Source organism: Eulemur rufifrons, chromosome 3 (genome assembly GCF_041146395.1).
Source record: "Eulemur rufifrons isolate Redbay chromosome 3, OSU_ERuf_1, whole genome shotgun sequence".
Taxonomy (NCBI): Eukaryota; Metazoa; Chordata; class Mammalia; order Primates; family Lemuridae; genus Eulemur; species Eulemur rufifrons.
The window spans coordinates 61,393,208-61,410,529 of NC_090985.1; the positions used below are offsets into that span (position 1 = coordinate 61,393,208).

A 17,322-nucleotide genomic window follows, 5' to 3' on the forward strand; every position below is an offset into this window, starting at 1 on the left:
AATGAGTAATTTGGACTTTCAATTCTTATTATTTAAGAAATACACTTTGTACAGCTATAGTTGCCATTACTCTGATGGATTTGGGCAAAGTAAATTGAAAACCTGGAAAGGATTCACCATTCTAAATGCCATTAAGAACATTTGTGATTCAGGAGAGAAGGTCAAAATACCCACATTTAGAGGAGTTTGGAAGAAGTTGATTCCGACCTTCATGGATGACTTTGAAGGGGTCAAGACTTCAGTGGAGGAAATAACTACAGATGTGGTGGAAATAGCAAGAGAACTAGAATTAGACTTGGCGCCTGAAGATGTGACTGAATTGCTGCAATCTCATGATCAAACCTAAGTGGTTGAGAGATTGCTTTTTATGGATGAGCAAAGTAAGTGGCTTCTTGAGATGGCATCTATTCATGGTGAAGATGCTGTGAACATTATTGAAATGACAACAAAGGATGTAGAATATTCCATAAACTTAGTTGATGAAGCGGTGGCAGGGTTTGAGAGGGTTGACTCCAATTTTGAAAGAAGTTCTACTGTGGGTAAAAATGCTGTTAAACAGCATCGCATTCCACAAAGAAATCTTTTGTGAAAATAAGGGGCAATTGATGTAGCAAACTTCATTGTTATCTTAAGAAATTGCCACAGCCACTTCATCCTTCAGTGGCCACCACCCTGATCAGTCAGCACCATCAACATTGAGGCAAGACCCTCCCACTAGCAAAAAGATTATGACTCGCTGCAGGCTCAAATGGTCATTAGCATTTTTTAGCAATAATGTATTTTTAAATTGAGAGGTGTACTTTTTTTTAGACATAATGCTATTGCACACTTAATAGATTACAGTATAGTGTAAACATAACTTTTATATTCACTGGGAAACCAAAAAATTTTGGTGACTCACTTTATTGCAATATTCACTTTATTATGGTGATTTGGAACCAAAAAATATCCCTGAGATATGCCTGTGTAATTTTGCTCGTCCCTACTGTGACCTCATGGCAGTTTATGAACTTGCCACCAGAACTTATTTTTTACTGTGTTAATAAAGACACACATATATTACGAAAGGAGTCCATCATAAGTGTTCAAGGAGAAACATGTATAGGGTATCCCTTGATAGGTGAGAAAGTCTAGGAAGGACTCAACTAGGGTGATACCTATCTTCACATTCTTTGTGAAAAGAAATCATGCATATTCAAATATCTCTTTGCCTGCTAGTTTCTGCTTAGTAATTTAAATACATCTGATTCACTCAGATGTAGTTTATGGTTGTTCCTACTTTTGTTAATTATCTTATAATATTCAGAACTAGACTTAGACTGAAAAAAGGACAGTCTTCCTTTTGTAGTTTCTTAGGATGTAAAGTTGAACTCCCACATGATTTTGACAACTATTATTCAGTTGGGAGGAATGTGTGTACGGCTAATTTTAAATCTCTAAATTTTTGCCTCATGTAGATTCCAGAGAGTAAGGAGGTAGCAATCTTCAAAGTTAATTCTAACTTCAGGAACAACAAAGTAAATTTTATATCCAGGCCATTTTGAAATATGAGTAGCTTTTTTAATAATCCATAAAGTTATGGGGGAAATGGTAAGAAAGGAGATATTGTAATGTGAGCTCTTTTAACCCTATAGTGATCATTTAAAAAGTTAAAAATCAGCCAGGCATGGTAGCTCACACTTGTAATCCCAGCACTTTGGTAGGCCAAGGCAGGAGGATCCTTTGAGGCCAAGAGTTTGAGACCAGCCTGGGCAACATAGCAAGACCCCATCTCAACAAACAAAGTTTTAAAAATTAGTTGAGTGTGGTGGTGTGCCCCTGTAGTCCTAGCTGCTCAGGAGGCTGAGGCAGGAGGATTACTTGAGCCCAGGAGTTCAAGGCTACAGTGAGCTATGATTGCACCACTGCACTCCAGCCCGGGTGACACAGCGAGACTCTGTCTCTAAAAAAATAAAAGCAAATAAATAAACAAAAAGTGAATAAGATAGCATGATTGGCATTGCTGATTAGGAAACACAGATATCCCGTCCAGTTCTATCTAAATCTGTAAGTCGTTTCCTGAGAAAAAGAAATAAAATGCTGATTCTACAGCATTTAAAACAAATTTGAATATAGTAATTTTAAATTAGTAGTTTCTACCATTCCTATATGAAGAAAACTATAAAATCATTTGTATTTTATAAATATTCTATAAATTTATTGGATTTAGAAGACATAATTGAAAGTACAATGAATGTTTACAATAAAGTATCATGAAGACAGTGTGTACAGCTGTTGCAAAATGCCAGGAATCAGGGAAACAGTGAAACCTTCATTTATGATGTCTGCCAAACAGCAGTTGGCAGGGTTTTTTTTTAAGGAATCATTTAAATGATTGCTCAGACATTTTAGATAAAGAAAACATAGCTTCATTATTATTTCTTAATATCACCGTAGCCCGTTGCATTGGATTATTAGTGTGTCGTGTCATGCTTTCACACACATGACCTCACTCATGTAGGTCTCCCCTAAACTCTTTAAAGTACTTTCTCCATCTAACAACTGAGAACACTGAGAATTGGAGAGGGTAACGCCTTTGCAGGGTCACTTCTAGTGAATAAGTGGCAGAGACGGATCTCCTGACTTTTGGAACAGGGCCTTTTTGTGTGTGACTCTTACAATAGTTTGCTGCCTCTATGCCAGGGTAACCCTTGGCAAAATGTGCCACCTCCTTATTTTGTAAGCCCCTTTTCTCATCATCATAAGTGCTTCACAATATCCCCACTCCATTTCCCGTCTTTTTAGTCAGCCTCTATTATTTCTTGTTGAGTAACAAATCACCCCAAAGCTCAGTAGTTTAAATTACAACCATTTTAGAGTGCTTTTGAATCAGTTGGTCAGCTGGGGCTCAGTGACTCAGGATTGGCTGAGTTCGGCTGGGCTCACTCACGCCTCTGCAGTCAGCTGGTATGTCAGCCGGGAGCTGGCAGGTCTAGGGAGGGCCTCCCTCTCGGGTTGGCCATTGACTGACTGCCGGTTAGGCCATAGACACTAGGCCAACAGGGTTGCTTGGGTCCCCATCTGTCATCAGCTAGCAGACTAGCCTGGGCTTGTTCTCAAGAACTTTCTAAGAGAATAAGCAGGTGGTGCCTTTGGAGGCCTAGTCCTGGAACTCACACACCTTTGCTGCATTTGTAGTCCCTGGCCAGCCTGAATTCAAGGGGTAGGGAAACAGACTGTACCTTACAATGGGAGGAGGGACAAGGCTGCCTGGCCAAGGGTATAGATGTAGGGAGGAGTGAAGAATTGTGTTCATTTTTGCAATCTACCATACTCAGCTTTCAATTAATTTCTCTGGCACATTTATATTAAGATATTAATAATTTAATAGTTTATACCCTTCCAGAAATATCTGCTTTAGGAAAAAACAACTGTGATAGGAAAATATTTAAATTAAAGGAATGACAGCATAATGGTGACTTTTAACCATGGGCCAAGAGGCTATTCTGTAGCAGGTGAGCTTTTCCATCTTCAAGTCAAACACACTCTGACTTCCTCCACCATTAATTTTTTTCCATTATGCTAGAATACACATAATATAAAATTTTACCATTTTAACCATGTTTAAGTGTACAGTTCTGTGGCACAAAACCCATTTAGCATAATGTCCTCAAGATTCATCCATGGTATAGCATATATCAAAATTTTCTTCCTTTTAAGGCTGAATAATATTTCATTGTATGCATGTACCACATTTTGTTTATCTATTCATTTCTTGATGGACACTTGGGTTGCTTCCATCTTTTGGCTATCATGAAAAATAGTGCTACTAACATGAGTATACAAATTCATGTCTTTGCTTTCAGTTCTTTTAGATATATAACCAGAGGTGGAATTGCTGGATCATATGGTAATTCTGTGTTTAATTTTTTGAAGAACCTCCATACCACTTTCCCTTGGCTGCACCATTTTACATTCCCACCAGCAATACACCAGTGTTCCCATTTATCTATGTCCTCACCAATACTTGTTATTTTCTGGTTTTTTTGTTAAAATTACAGCCATCCTAATGAAGGTGAAGTGGCAACTCATGGTGGTTTTGATTTGTATTTCCTTAATGAGTAGTGATGTTGAGCATCTTTTCATGTGTTTATTGGCCATTTGTATGTCTTTTTTGGAAAAATGTCTATTCAAGTCCTTTGTCCAGTTTTTAATCAGGTGGTTATTTTTTGTGTTGAGTTATAGGCATTCTTTAAGTATTCTGGATATCAATCCCTAATCAGACATATGATTTGCAAATATTTTTTCCCATTCTGTGGGTTGCCTTTTTGCTCTTTTGATAGTGTCCTTTGATGCACAGAAGTTTTTAATCTCAATAAAGTACAATTTATCTATTTTTTTCTTTTGCTGCCTGTGCTTTGGTATCATATCCAAGAAATCATTGCCAAATCCTGCCACCAATTGTTAAATACCCAGCCTGATGCCATTTAAACTGCTCAGTGAATGACTTAAAGAATTTTGAAGTAAGTTATTTCTATTCAACAACTTACTTTTATAATTATGGGAGATTTTCATAAATATCCACTCAATGCCAAATTTCTTCTGAATCTTTATTTCCTGATTACTGCCAAGTGCATCAGATTGTAAATAGAAAGGATGGAAATAGCATATTGTATTGTGATACAATTGTTTCCTCATGAGGAATACTGATCAAAATGATTACCAAGTGCCCTTGTTAGGAAAAGAAAATTCTGAACTGATTAAAGACCATGGATACTATATATCAACTATAAAATAAGTTTTCAACTGTTCTGCTTCATTTTTAAAAACACTGAATTTCACTTCAGCACATAAAATAAAGCTCTAAAACTTCAAAGACATTTTGCATTCTGGAAAAGGTTCTTTTCGGTTGTAATATTCATTTGAAATTCAAATAACTCCTTGGAATTTGAAGCTGACTAAAAGTTATGTATGACAGAATTGAGGGGGAAGACCCTTTATATCATGGCTAATTTATACTAATAGAAAATATTATACCTTTGGACCAAGATAGGAGCAGTAAATACATCTTTTGAAATCATCAAATAATACGTGAGCTACCTATGAGAAACATCTTGGGCAATATGTAGGAACTTAGTTTTTAACCTCTGTAGTTCTTGTTTTAGACAATTACATACTTTTTCAAGCAAGTATTTATTAAATTCCTAATTTTATATAGTAAATGATGTAGAAGACCCGACAAAAGAAGCAGAAGTCTCTGTTCTCTTCACTCAGAGAATTCGCCTTCTATTTGTAGAGCCTAACGACACACATGACAATATAAAACAAGAAATAAGGGAGGTTTGTCATTTAGAGTCTGAGACAGTAAAGATAGGCTGAGGTGGTCCAAGGAGGTCTCAAGGAGCTGGGTCTCTGCAGGCCAGGGGGGTGAGGGCTGATTGGACAGTGGCATGAGCAAGTGTCCCATCTCATGGGAGGACGATGTGTGCTGGTTACCTGAGGTGGAGGGAGCACATTAAACGTGCCATAGACATTTGGTGGCCAGGGTGAGGACACGTTGTGGGGAGCTGGCATAGTAGTCTCATGTTTGGTATGGTTGGCTGTAGGGAGACAGTGTAGGTACTTGGCCAGCGGAGCAGTAGGAAAATTAGGTTACGTCCAGGGAAATCATAGGACTTTAGAGCTAAAGGGATTTCTGGAAACATCTTATCCAACATCCCCTTTTTACTGAGGCCAAGGAAGTGAACTGACTTGCTCAAGATCACTTACTTAGAAAATAGCAAATCTTTGTCTCAGACTTACTTCCAGTGATCTTTCTCTCATACCACTGTCCTCCAGAAGATATTAAGAGAAAAGAAAATGGCCAGAAAGGATGAATAAGAAGCAGCATCTTTGTGGGGAAAAGTCAGAACCTGATAACTATTTTCTTTATTTTAGTGAACGAGGCAGACAAATATCTAGAGAAATCAGGAAAGGACCGAGTGATTTCTAAAGAATAATATTTGACAAAAGGAAAAAACTCATCATAATTGAACCATATTCATATCTCAAATCTACCCTGGCAAACAGGTGCTAAGTAAAACTGAATGAATGAACAAATGAATGAGTGAATACATCAACCTAAATTTGCCTTTTTTTTTTTTTTTAGTATAAGTACTATTAATATTTAAAGTACCATTTAAAGAAAACATTTTCTTTCTTTCACAGATTCACCTTTTGGGAGTTTTGCTGGCCATTTTAGGAAACTTGATAATCAGCATTTCCCTAAATATTCAGGTAAGAAAAAGCTTACTTTTCTAACTCTATAGTTTGATCCAGGGACACATGATGACATTCATGGGCCTTGGACACTTTTGCCTTTGTGGCCCTTCCTCCATAAAAATTATACTTTATGACCTCATTTGTATAAAAACAAATATAATCCAGGCTGGCTCGCATTCATTTTTTTTCTTTTTCTTCTGATTTTAAAAGAAATTAAATGTTTTTTTGAGCCCATAGGTAAAGTGCCTACTGTATCTAATGGGTAAATCACCCTGGTTTGATTTACAGCACTTCGATTTCTTTTATAGCCTTCACCCCCAGAAGGAAAACAAATAGTTTTCAGAGGCAGTTCAAAAGAGTGGAGTTCTTTCCTTTCTTTAAAATACTGTTAGATATGACGATGTAGACCAAATGTCTTAAAGAAAGAATGTAGAATATAAAGTAGGAACTTTAACTGAACCATGAGGTAGAAACCTGAATGAATTGCTGATTTGCTAAATTAAAAACTGAATGAAATATTAATTTTAAACCAAATAATGAATTAAATAAAAAATTTTAAATCACCTAATGAAGAAGTTTGGAACAGAATCACCAATGTAGTTTCTAAAACTATTGAATCAAATAAACCTGAATATCACAGTATCTCCCAGAATATTATGTGGTAGTCTCCTTTTATCCTCGGGGCATGTCCCAAAGTCCCCAGTGGATGCCTGAAACTTCTAATAGTACCAAATCCTATACAGTATACACTATGTGTTTTCTTATACATACATACCTATGATAAAGTTTAATTTATAAATTAGGCACAATAAGAGATTAACAACAGTAACTAATAATAGAACAATTGAGTAAAATAAGGGTTATTGGAATACAAGCACCATGATACCAAGACAGCCAATGTGATAACCGAGACGGCTACTAAGTGACCAAGGGGCTCGTGGCCACAGTGCGGATACGCTGGACGAAGGGAGGATTCGTATCCTGGGCAGGACGGAGCAGGATGGCATGAGATGTCATCACACTGCTCAGAACGGCGTGAAATTTAAAACTTATGAATTGTTTATCTCTGGAATTTTGAGTAACTAAAACCACAGAAAGTGAAACCACAGATAAGGGGTGACCACTGTATTATTTTATACCAATCCTTGCTAGAAAATTACCTAGTATAATTTTCATTAATTTCTAAGAAATAATGTTACAACTGTTATAGAATTTGTCTAGCAGTTTTTCCAGTCCTTACTGGAAGACCTCATAAAAAATAAAATAAAATAAAAATAAATGTTTAAAAAAGAAATATATTTATTACTGAAAAGAGAACAAAACTAAATCATTGTCTTTTAAAAAGGAATTCAAAGACTACAAAAGAAAAAAGTAAAATTCCCTTCATTTTTCAGACGTTAACCACGTTAATTATGCATTTTTTTCCCCAAATTGATTTCTGTGTAGAAGCAACAAACATGTATTGGGGGGATGTTCCAAAATGTGTATAATCATCCCCCCCCTTTTTTTTTTTGGACCATGAAGACTGCTGGAATATAACCATGTCTTAATGCAGGAGATGTAGCTTGTTTTCTGCTATTACAAAAAATGAAATCAATATTTATCTTTGCATGCTTGTGTGAGTGTACTGTAGGTCAAAGGGTGTATTCCTTTTCAATATTGCTAAGTTCATCCAAATTGATGTCTTCATGGATTGTACCATGTGATACACTAGCCGTGTTCGACAGTGACCATTCCCCATATTCTCAATGCCATATATCATTAATTATTTGGTGAGGGGAGGGAAAGACATCTGATAGATGAAAATGATATTTCATTATTTAAATTGTTTGCATTTCTTTGGTTATTCATGAGGTTGAGAATTTTTTCTTACTTACAATTTTACTTGTAGCTACTATTTCATATCCTTTATATAATATCTCTTTTAGTCTGTCTTTTTTCTCATTTACTTGTAGAAATTCTCTTTATATTAGCGATAACCCTTTGTCATTATATATATTGCAAATATTTTCTCCCACTCTGCTCTATTGTTTATTCTTTAATTTTGTTTGTAATATTTTTTCTGTACAGTTTTTAAAATATGGTAAAATCTATCAGTTTCGGCTTTTCTGGCTTGTGACTTTGTACCACACTTAAAAAGGTATTCCGTATGCCAAGATTTTGTTTTTTCTGTTCCGTGTTTTCCTCTAGTACTTTCATCATTTTCTTTTTAAAGAAATTTAAGTAATCTGGAATTGTTTATACTTCTTATCAGGAAGTATGTTTAGTTACCATAAAAACATTAGGGAAATAGGGCTTCGTTTAATGGCCAGTCTTTCAGGAATTTACATATTTCAAATACAAAGAAACACTCAAACCAGATATAAGTAAGAGTCACCCCCTGGCTCCCTGCGACCAAAGCACTCTGCTCTGCTATGTTTATAGTGGTAGGTACTTTGATCCGTAAATATGAATCCCTTTCAAAAAGTTTCTCTTCAGTAATTTATTATCTTTATTTCATTAATGTTTATTTTGGCATCTGTAGTTTTTTGACATTCTAAGGTAAATGTTTTGGTGTAGTGAACTAGAAAGTCACTTAACTCCTTAACATACATCTCATCTCTGAATAGTAATAATGACTTACAGAGCTGTTATGAGAATTAAGCAACATTCATATGTAAAAAGGTTTTTTAAACTAATGCTATATAAACATGAGTTGCTTCGACTGTTAATATGTTTGGAGCAAACAGGAGACCATAATAATCTCCACTAATTTTAGAATGAATTTAAAAGCCACGATGCAAATTTATAGAACGAAAACTTTCCAGACAAGTTTTAATTGAGTGGAAATATTTTCTTATTTATGTTCTGATTTACTTCCAGAAATATTCTCATCTTCAGCTGGCACAACAAGAGCACCCGAGGCCATACTTCAAGAGCGTGCTGTGGTGGGCTGGAATCCTACTGATGGCCGTGGGAGAGACAGGGAACTTTGCAGCCTATGGATTTGCCCCCATTACTCTCATCGCCCCATTAGGCTGCATGTCTGTTACAGGTGAGCCATTGTTCTGAGTTTTGACAAACAGAAATTTTAAGAGATCAGAATAACTGGAGAAAAACATACAACTGAAACAATAAACGCACAAAAGAAGAAAGCCCATTCCCTGTTTTCTTAGCATGTTAACATGGAAAAATTATGCTTCTAATTTCCATTACTCACTGTCACACTGCCACCGTAACCACAAAGATACTTGCATTTTGTAATTGTAACACTTATGTTTAAAAGCCTGATACGCAGTGTCTGATTCTCAATAAATCTACAGTAACAGAAAATGTTATACTGTGCTTTTAATCATTAGTGAATTATCTAAGAACATTTGTAATACAATGTTTTATTCATATACTTAAGCTGATATTACATGTGGAGTCTTTGATGCCTGGTCCTGACTCCATAGTTTAGCATCTCTTTGACATTAAGAATTAAATATTGGTTATTCTACATTACTATAAGAATGTGTAATTTTACAGTAATGTCACAATTACCTACATTCAAAATTTATAAGATTTACTAAATACCTTTGGAAAAGAGAAAATGAGATGTTGCTAAAGACTAATAAAAAAAAAGCAAAAATCACAGCTACAAAGGAGAAAAATTCTCTAAGCCCTGTTAAAATCAATAAAATCTTTTTGGTTTTACTCTTTATCTGCTGCTATGGAAACAGCATGTTTCTAAATTTCTATGAATTTAGAACCTTCATTGAAATAGAAACAGATTGATAGTCATTATCTGTTAACAATTAGATCAAGCATATCATGTGTTTACATATCCCAATTTTAATTTTTTACAAAATAATTATGATATTCTTAAAGAAAGCATAGTTTAAACTGAAACGGTGTATATTCGAGGAGAATTTTATTTTATTTTGAAAGTAGTTTCCCCTTCTTAATCATTTAAAATATTTTATTTAAAATACTTTCATGGTAGATGATAGAATATTTAGCAAAAAACATTTATTTTGCTTTCTAGAAATTGCTTACTTAAAGTAGCTACACTGTTACTACTCAGAAGAGGCACTCAATTTATGTAATAACCATTTTTAACATTCTGATAAAGTCAGCAAATTGGGTGAACTTTGTTTTCTATTTAGTGCACATAATATGTACATGAACATTCTAGATTATTCCTCAAAATCTGAGAAATAACACATAAAAGATCTGATTATATTGCCAGCTTATCTCTACAGTCTCCAGTTGTTCTGAACGTGTATTATTCTTTATAATGACCATGCATAGAGAGCTGATCTATAGTTTTGTTTCTATTCTGCTTTATGCTCAGTTTCCATGAAATGGGCAAAGAAAAAAGTACATATCAGGTAGCTAGCTGGGAAGGGGTGAGTGCACCACATTGTATTGAAATTCTTCATGTATTCCGTGTCTCCCAGCCTTTTTGGGGAGGGTATAAGAGAAAGGGAGCTACTCTAGCTCGCTCAAACAAAGGGGGAATATTGATGTAACTATTGTTGTAAGGATCAGAGATTTCACAGAAATGAAATACAGTCAGACCTCGTGGGGCCCGAGGTGAGAATTGGGAAGTTCCCAGAGCTTCAGGACCAGCAGGGCACCCCCTCGCAGACCTTCCGTGGAGCTGCCTGTGCATCTGCTCATCCGGGCTTGACTTGCTCCAGGCTCTTATTAATAACTGGAAGCTCAAGTTTCCCAACCTTCCGCTCAGAAAGAGCGTCCTGTCCTCCCCAGGTCCCCTGCCGGGCCAGCGCCGCCACCTTCCAACCTGGAGCCCACTGCTTTGACAGGTGGGCCTTTCTTCATGCTGCAGATCAGTTTTCCTTGTGTGCTTTTAGCTCCGATTAATATTTCAACTTCAGAATATTTTTAGCTACCTCCCTCTCTGCCCATCTAACATGATTCAAAGAAATGAACTTACAGCCTCTAACACAAATCATTTCCTACTTTACAATCTTTGCAAACAGTAATATATGCTCATAAATAGCATTCCCACAGCACTCCCAAGGTGAATTTAGGTTCTTATAAAGCGTCGTGGGTGGGTACAGGACTGCTGGCAATGGAGGATTTTCCCTAGAACAACTCCCTGTTACCTGGAGATTCTTTATAAGGATTCTAGAAACTCTACAGAACTCAAAGTGAAGGGGAAGGTGTTTTCAAAACAGATATATCTTTGGCCGTGTCTACAGATGAGGCAGAAAATCTCTACTTTTCTATGCTAGAACTTTTCTCTCCCTATTGTTGCTTGGCAGTTTTAAGAAAGAAATCAAACCTCCCTTTGAATTAAAAAAAAAAAAGATACTATCTATTGCAATGCTGCACGGGAAATTGCATGTCCTTTTCTGATTTTTATTCTGTCTTTCGTTGCTTTTCAAAAAAAAAAGACAATTAAAATCCAGAACATTATGATAGTTTTAGTGCTAAATCCCAGTACGTTAAGTGCCTTAAGTCTTTCATCATCTTTCCTCTTCTTAGGTGGTCGGTCCATACCAACACACTGTGTTCCTTTTTCCCTTTCCAGAAGTTAGGAGACACTGTGTGGGTAAACATGTGTCCTAGGCTTACTACACATACGATTGCTAGTATGTCGGGCCTGCTACTGTTTTGTCTTACATAATCAAAATTCCTGTGCTATATATATGTGTATATTTGGGGCTTTCAGTTTGCTCTCTACCCACATTTTCCCACCTTGAACCATCCTCCTTCCTATTCTTTTTTCCCCTGTCTCTGTGTGTCCTTCTTTCTGTTCCTCACTGACATGCTCGGCCTCAGGCAGCATTTCCCAAATATTAGTTTTATAGGTAGATTCATAGGTATTCTGAGAAACAAAGAATTCCAAAATCAAATAGGTTTCTGCAGCTTAGGATTTAAAAGGTTACACAGGTTTCATTAGCATGGGCTTTGCTCACCGTGAACCTTTCAGAGGCAGATGCAGTAGGCCAGCCCTCCAAAACCTATCGACCGCAGGTGCTTTTATAGGAAGCATCTCAGGGGACAACAGCTCTGCAGAAAACCCTTTAGGGAATTCTTAAGACAATGCTCACACGCAGTCACATCTTGCTAGAGATTCAGTCTGTGCCTAGCCACAGAGATTGTACACCAGGGAATAATCTCGGTGCATAGGTGAGTCTGAATGGCCAGGCTCGGGTCCAGCTTTTTGAGAGGGAGTATCAGAGCCTTTGTATCCCTGTGTCATCTTTTCATTTTACTTTACGTTTCTCACTGAAGGTCTTTCTCCATGAATAATAGGTCCAAAAGCTTATTCTGAGTAAAGTGCTATTTATTCTAGTAGTATGGGATTAATTCTAGATGTTGATTTGTGTTTGTGTTCGCATTAATTAAGAAAGCTTAATTAATGCTTTTCAATTTCGTCTAGAGCCTAAACTAGATACTCCCTCCAATAAACCAGGGCCACAGAATGGTCAAGAGCACAAACTTTAGGGACGTGCTGCAGGGTTCAAATCTCGGTTCTGCCATTGGCAAGCTCTGTGACCTTGGGCTAGTTGTTAAAACCAATTTATGCCTCAGATCCCTACTCTGTAGAAGGGAACAAAAGTAGTTTCTATCTGAGAGGTCTCTGTGGAAAAGAATTGAATAAACACAAAGACCTAAGTGAGAACAGTGTTGGATACATAGTACAGTATTTGATGTAATGACAAACACTAGCTATTTGTCACTGTGATTTATAATTATTATTATATAGAAACAAACCACATTATTCGTTATAACAGAGTATACTTCCATGCCCCCGGAGATGGCTGATGGTTAAATTCTCTAAAATATTTGAACCAATTCAAGAAATGCTTTTCATTGTTCTTACCCGTTGGATGGTTAATTTACAGGGAGCAGAAAAGTGGGATCCTCACAGCTCATTTGTTTAGCCATTAAGCAGCCATTAACCTTCAACTCCTCCATGCATTCCCTACTGTAACATGGTGGAAAATACCAGATTTCCACATAACCTACTAAGACAAAGCACATTTTAAAAAACAGACACAGGAGTTTGTCAGAAGAAAAGCATAGCAATCTATTAATAGACGTGTGTGCAATTTTCCATCTTCTTGTTCAGGCTTCATAGCACTTTTGTTCACTTGCTAATTAACTACAGAGAGGCCAAATGGCAGATGTTTTTCAGATTAAATTGTGATTTGAGAATATGTTTTCTGGGAAGCTATTTATTATGCCAGAAATCCAGTAAAAGGAAATTAAGTTGGATATTCTATGGAGTTTATAATAAAATTTTAAACTACTGCTAATACTTCTTGTCTCAGGTAAACCCTCTTCCTCAGGCTTTTCCTAGCTTCTGAACTAAGTTAAACAGGCTCATTCTCTACTGCCTTCATACCCTACACAGGCCTTCCTCTTATCTGTGTGGTGCTGTCTGTGAATTTTAAAAAAGCAGCCTTCCAATGACATTTTTCAGTTCTATGCCTCTGAGTATTTATTTCTGTGTGTCTACAAATTGTTGTAATAGATTGATTTTATTAGAGCAGGACACTCTGGTGCCATCTGTCAGAAAACTGTCCTGGGAAGTATAGAAATCAACAAAGTCTGAGATGTAGCATGGTGCCTCCTCAGATGTGGAGTCTTCGTGCACTGCACAACCTGCGCAACCTGCCCAACCACACGCAGCCACCCTGACCTACATTTACCTTTTGGCAACTCTCATTGCGTGCACAATGACCTGTTTCAATCCTCAGCATTTAACTGAAACCCAGAAGTCTGGTGACTGTGTCTTGTGACTTGACGTCTACTCTTTCCAGGAGAGCATGATACAGGGAAATCATACAATACAGCCTATAGAATTGGTCTGAATTGAATTTTGATAAAATGAGAATAGGATGTTTTGTTCTAGGGTGCTGTAAAAGAAAAACACTTGCTTAAAAGATTTCAATTCTTGACCGGGTGCAGTGGCTCACACCTGTAATCCTAGCACTCTGGGAGGCCGAGGCGGGTGGATCATTTGAGCTCAGGAGTTTGAGACCAGCCTGAGCAAGAGCAAGACCCCATCTCTACTAAAAATAGAAAGAAATTAGCTGGACAACTAAAAATATGTAGAAAAAATTAGCCAGGCATGGTGGCGCATGCCTGTAGTCCCAAAACTTGGGAGGCTGAGGCAGGAGGATCTCTTGAGCCCAGGAGTTTGAGGTTGCTGTGAGCTAGGCTGAGGCCATGGCACTCTCGCCCGGGCAACAGAGTGAGACTCTGTCTCAGACAAAAAAAAAAAAAAAAAAAAGATTTCAATTCCTCCTGAAGCACAATGGTTAAACATTTCATTGCAAAAAGACTTGTGAATATTCACTCTTGTGACTACTTAAAGGTCTATAAACCTGTTCTTGGAGGGGTTGAGTTCGCATATCTACAACGTGGCCTTACATTTAATGTTTTCCGTTTTTTGTTTATTCTCATGACTGTGATCTGTGCTATGCCTAAGCATTTAGAGCTTATTAAAGATAACAAAGTTATCAAGAATCCAAAGAATTGGAGCGACATGGAATTAAGGAGATTCATGGCAGACCTCAGTCAGTGTAAAATTAACTTGTCTAGGGGGTGGCAAGGGAGTGGGATATGGAAGGAAATTATTGCAGGGGGAGGGAGGAAGAAATAGAACACAGTAGAAGCACCAATGACATTTTTCAGTTCTATGCCTCTGAGTATAGTGATTAAAAGTATAATAATTAGAAAAGAATTCAGAGAACATATCACCTGTTTCCAAGTTAAATTCAGGCAAGACTTTAGATGAAATAATAAAGGTAAGAAACTAATATTGAAAGAGCCTCCACTATGCCAGATGTTGTATGAAACACATAAACTTGTTACCTTACTTAATCATTGCCCAGCTGAATGGAAGTGAGTGAATTTAGGACGAATTGTATGAAATTTAACACTTGGAATTTTATATGGAAAGGTAATAGCAGCAAGGTCTCCTTGGCCCTAGAAAATTTCTTAAGGGAAGTAGCCACCCTGTTACTGGGCTAATTTGGACTAAGATTGGAGAGCTAACTGTACTGAGAAAATGAGGAGAGAAAGAAATGTACAACTGATAAGTCTTTTCCATTTCTAATTTTCCCAAATATGCTGGCTTTTGCTCAAATCAAAATTCACGACGTGGAATATATGTTGTTTCATGTATTTCTGTTGTGCTGTTATGAAGCTGTAAGCTGAAATGTATCTGTAATCCATTAGGCGATGGGCATAACATAGCCAGAAAGCCCTGGTGAGGCCTTTTGGAATTCCAAAGAAGTCATGTCAAGCAGAAACTTTGGTCTCCAAGATTTTATTAGAAACAAATGAAAGGAAACATAAACAGACCAATGAGCGAGTGACCCATAGCATTACACAAACCTAGATGCCATGAATTCTCTCTGTCCTTTAGAGCAGTGTGCTTGGTGCCAGCCTGGATGAAGTCATCGGAACTCTGAAACCTCACAGGATGCTTGTGATAGTGGCACTTCACATGGATGTTTATTTTAATGTTTGAGGTATACAGAAAATATCCCTTTTCTCAGTGGCTTGAGTTATCTGCTTTAGCATATTTGTCCAAAAACCAACCTAATAAAATGTGTGGAATAAAACTCCGAAGTTTTAATTTTTTGTCTGCTCATATACTCTCAGCAGAAAGCATTTCTAAAGCCTAAAAACTTTATTTGGAACATCTTTTCCACCCATCCTTATTTTTTGAGAATGCCACAAAGTACTTCTAGAGAAATTGCTAATGAAGAAGTAATATGCAATTAAATTTATAATACAGAATTAATCTTGTCAGTGGCAGTATTTTTACTTTTTTTGGAGTCTTCTCAAGTTTAATCATGCCAGGAAATGCATGCCAGGAAAGATGTAGAAAAGAAAGGATTATTGTTCTTAATCCAGGTAAATTTCCTCATTTGAAATCATGCAAATTGCCTCTGTACAATGGACTGTCTTCATTATCTTCAGTCAATGACAATAGCAATTTTTTTCTTCAACGTGAATTACTTGACACTTTTCTTCCTGCCAACATGAATAGTAGGACAACTTTTCTGTCTGTAAGAAGACATTTTTCAAACTGTCACATCCTCAACTCTTCAAATCTTGACTCTATGGAGTACATTGTAATTGACATACTTTTTTCCCTAAAATTCTACAGCTAACAGAGAATGATAATTATGGAGCAGTACCCCAGTATGGTTAGAGTTGACTGGGCCTGCAAGCACGCTCCGTGTGTCCACGTGTGTGAAGCTTGATTGTGACTGACGTGAAAGTGTTTTTGTGGTTTGCTTTTTAGCAGTACGATAAAGTTGCCATTATAAGTGGTCAGAAACCACAAGCCAGATATTTACATGTGAGGTTCTGTTTGTAGCATTATTATATAAATATATTCTTTTCACGTCATGGGTTTTTTTTTTTTTTTATAAAACAGAATTTTCTTTACTGTTTTGTCTTCTGCTTTCCTATATTATAAACATACATCCCGGTTTCTCCTCAGATCATAGAGGTTATATAATAAATTGAATGCCCAGGAAATGAAAATTAATACAATTTTCATTTGTAGACTAGATCAGAGTTCACAAACTCAAGATCTGTACACCAGAGCTAGCTGGTTCTGTGTTTTGTTTGGCATGAACAATGCTTTTAAAGAATATGAATTAATTTCCCCTGTTTAAAAGTTAGACCATATCAGAAAAAAAAATGGATTTTAGCCATAAAGAATCAGATTTGATAGCACTGTACTTGCAGTTGGCTAGGGCTGAATCATGACTGCCACCTTGCACTGATCTTGTATAGTTCCCTACAGCTCCACTGCCCCTCACCACACTATCCTCTACCCCGCTCATCACACCAGCCCTCCCCCTCATAACACTACCACCCCCCTCATCACACCAGCCCACCCCCCTCATTATTTTTTCCTCTTTAGAGGATTACCTGATGGGCCCCATAGGCATGTGAGTTTGTAACCTGTCACTCAAAGGGTATTTTTCTCTCTAACTGGATCAGATAAGAATATCATATCCATAATCACATTTGATTAAAGTATAATCAATTGATCTAACTTTGGGTTAATTTGTCTTTAAGCAGTGGTAATAAAGTATAAAACGGAGAGAA

The 17,322-nt window shown here is 36.9% G+C and overlaps 1 protein-coding gene and 1 non-coding gene across 2 annotated transcripts in view; both read left to right on the forward strand.

Annotated features, from left to right (window-relative positions):
* Positions 1 to 17,322, forward strand: part of NIPAL2 (NIPA like domain containing 2) — an 86,058-nt gene that overhangs the window by 22,317 nt on the left and 46,419 nt on the right. Inside the window, exons 2-3 of the mRNA XM_069465603.1 lie at positions 6,187 to 6,255; positions 9,103 to 9,274. Of these exons, the coding sequence (XP_069321704.1) occupies positions 6,187 to 6,255; positions 9,103 to 9,274 (241 nt within the window). The remainder of the gene's footprint in view (positions 1 to 6,186; positions 6,256 to 9,102; positions 9,275 to 17,322) is intronic.
* LOC138382118 (U7 small nuclear RNA) lies at positions 7,431 to 7,492 on the forward strand. Its single transcript, XR_011233279.1, has one exon. It is a non-coding gene; the product is annotated as a U7 small nuclear RNA (small nuclear RNA).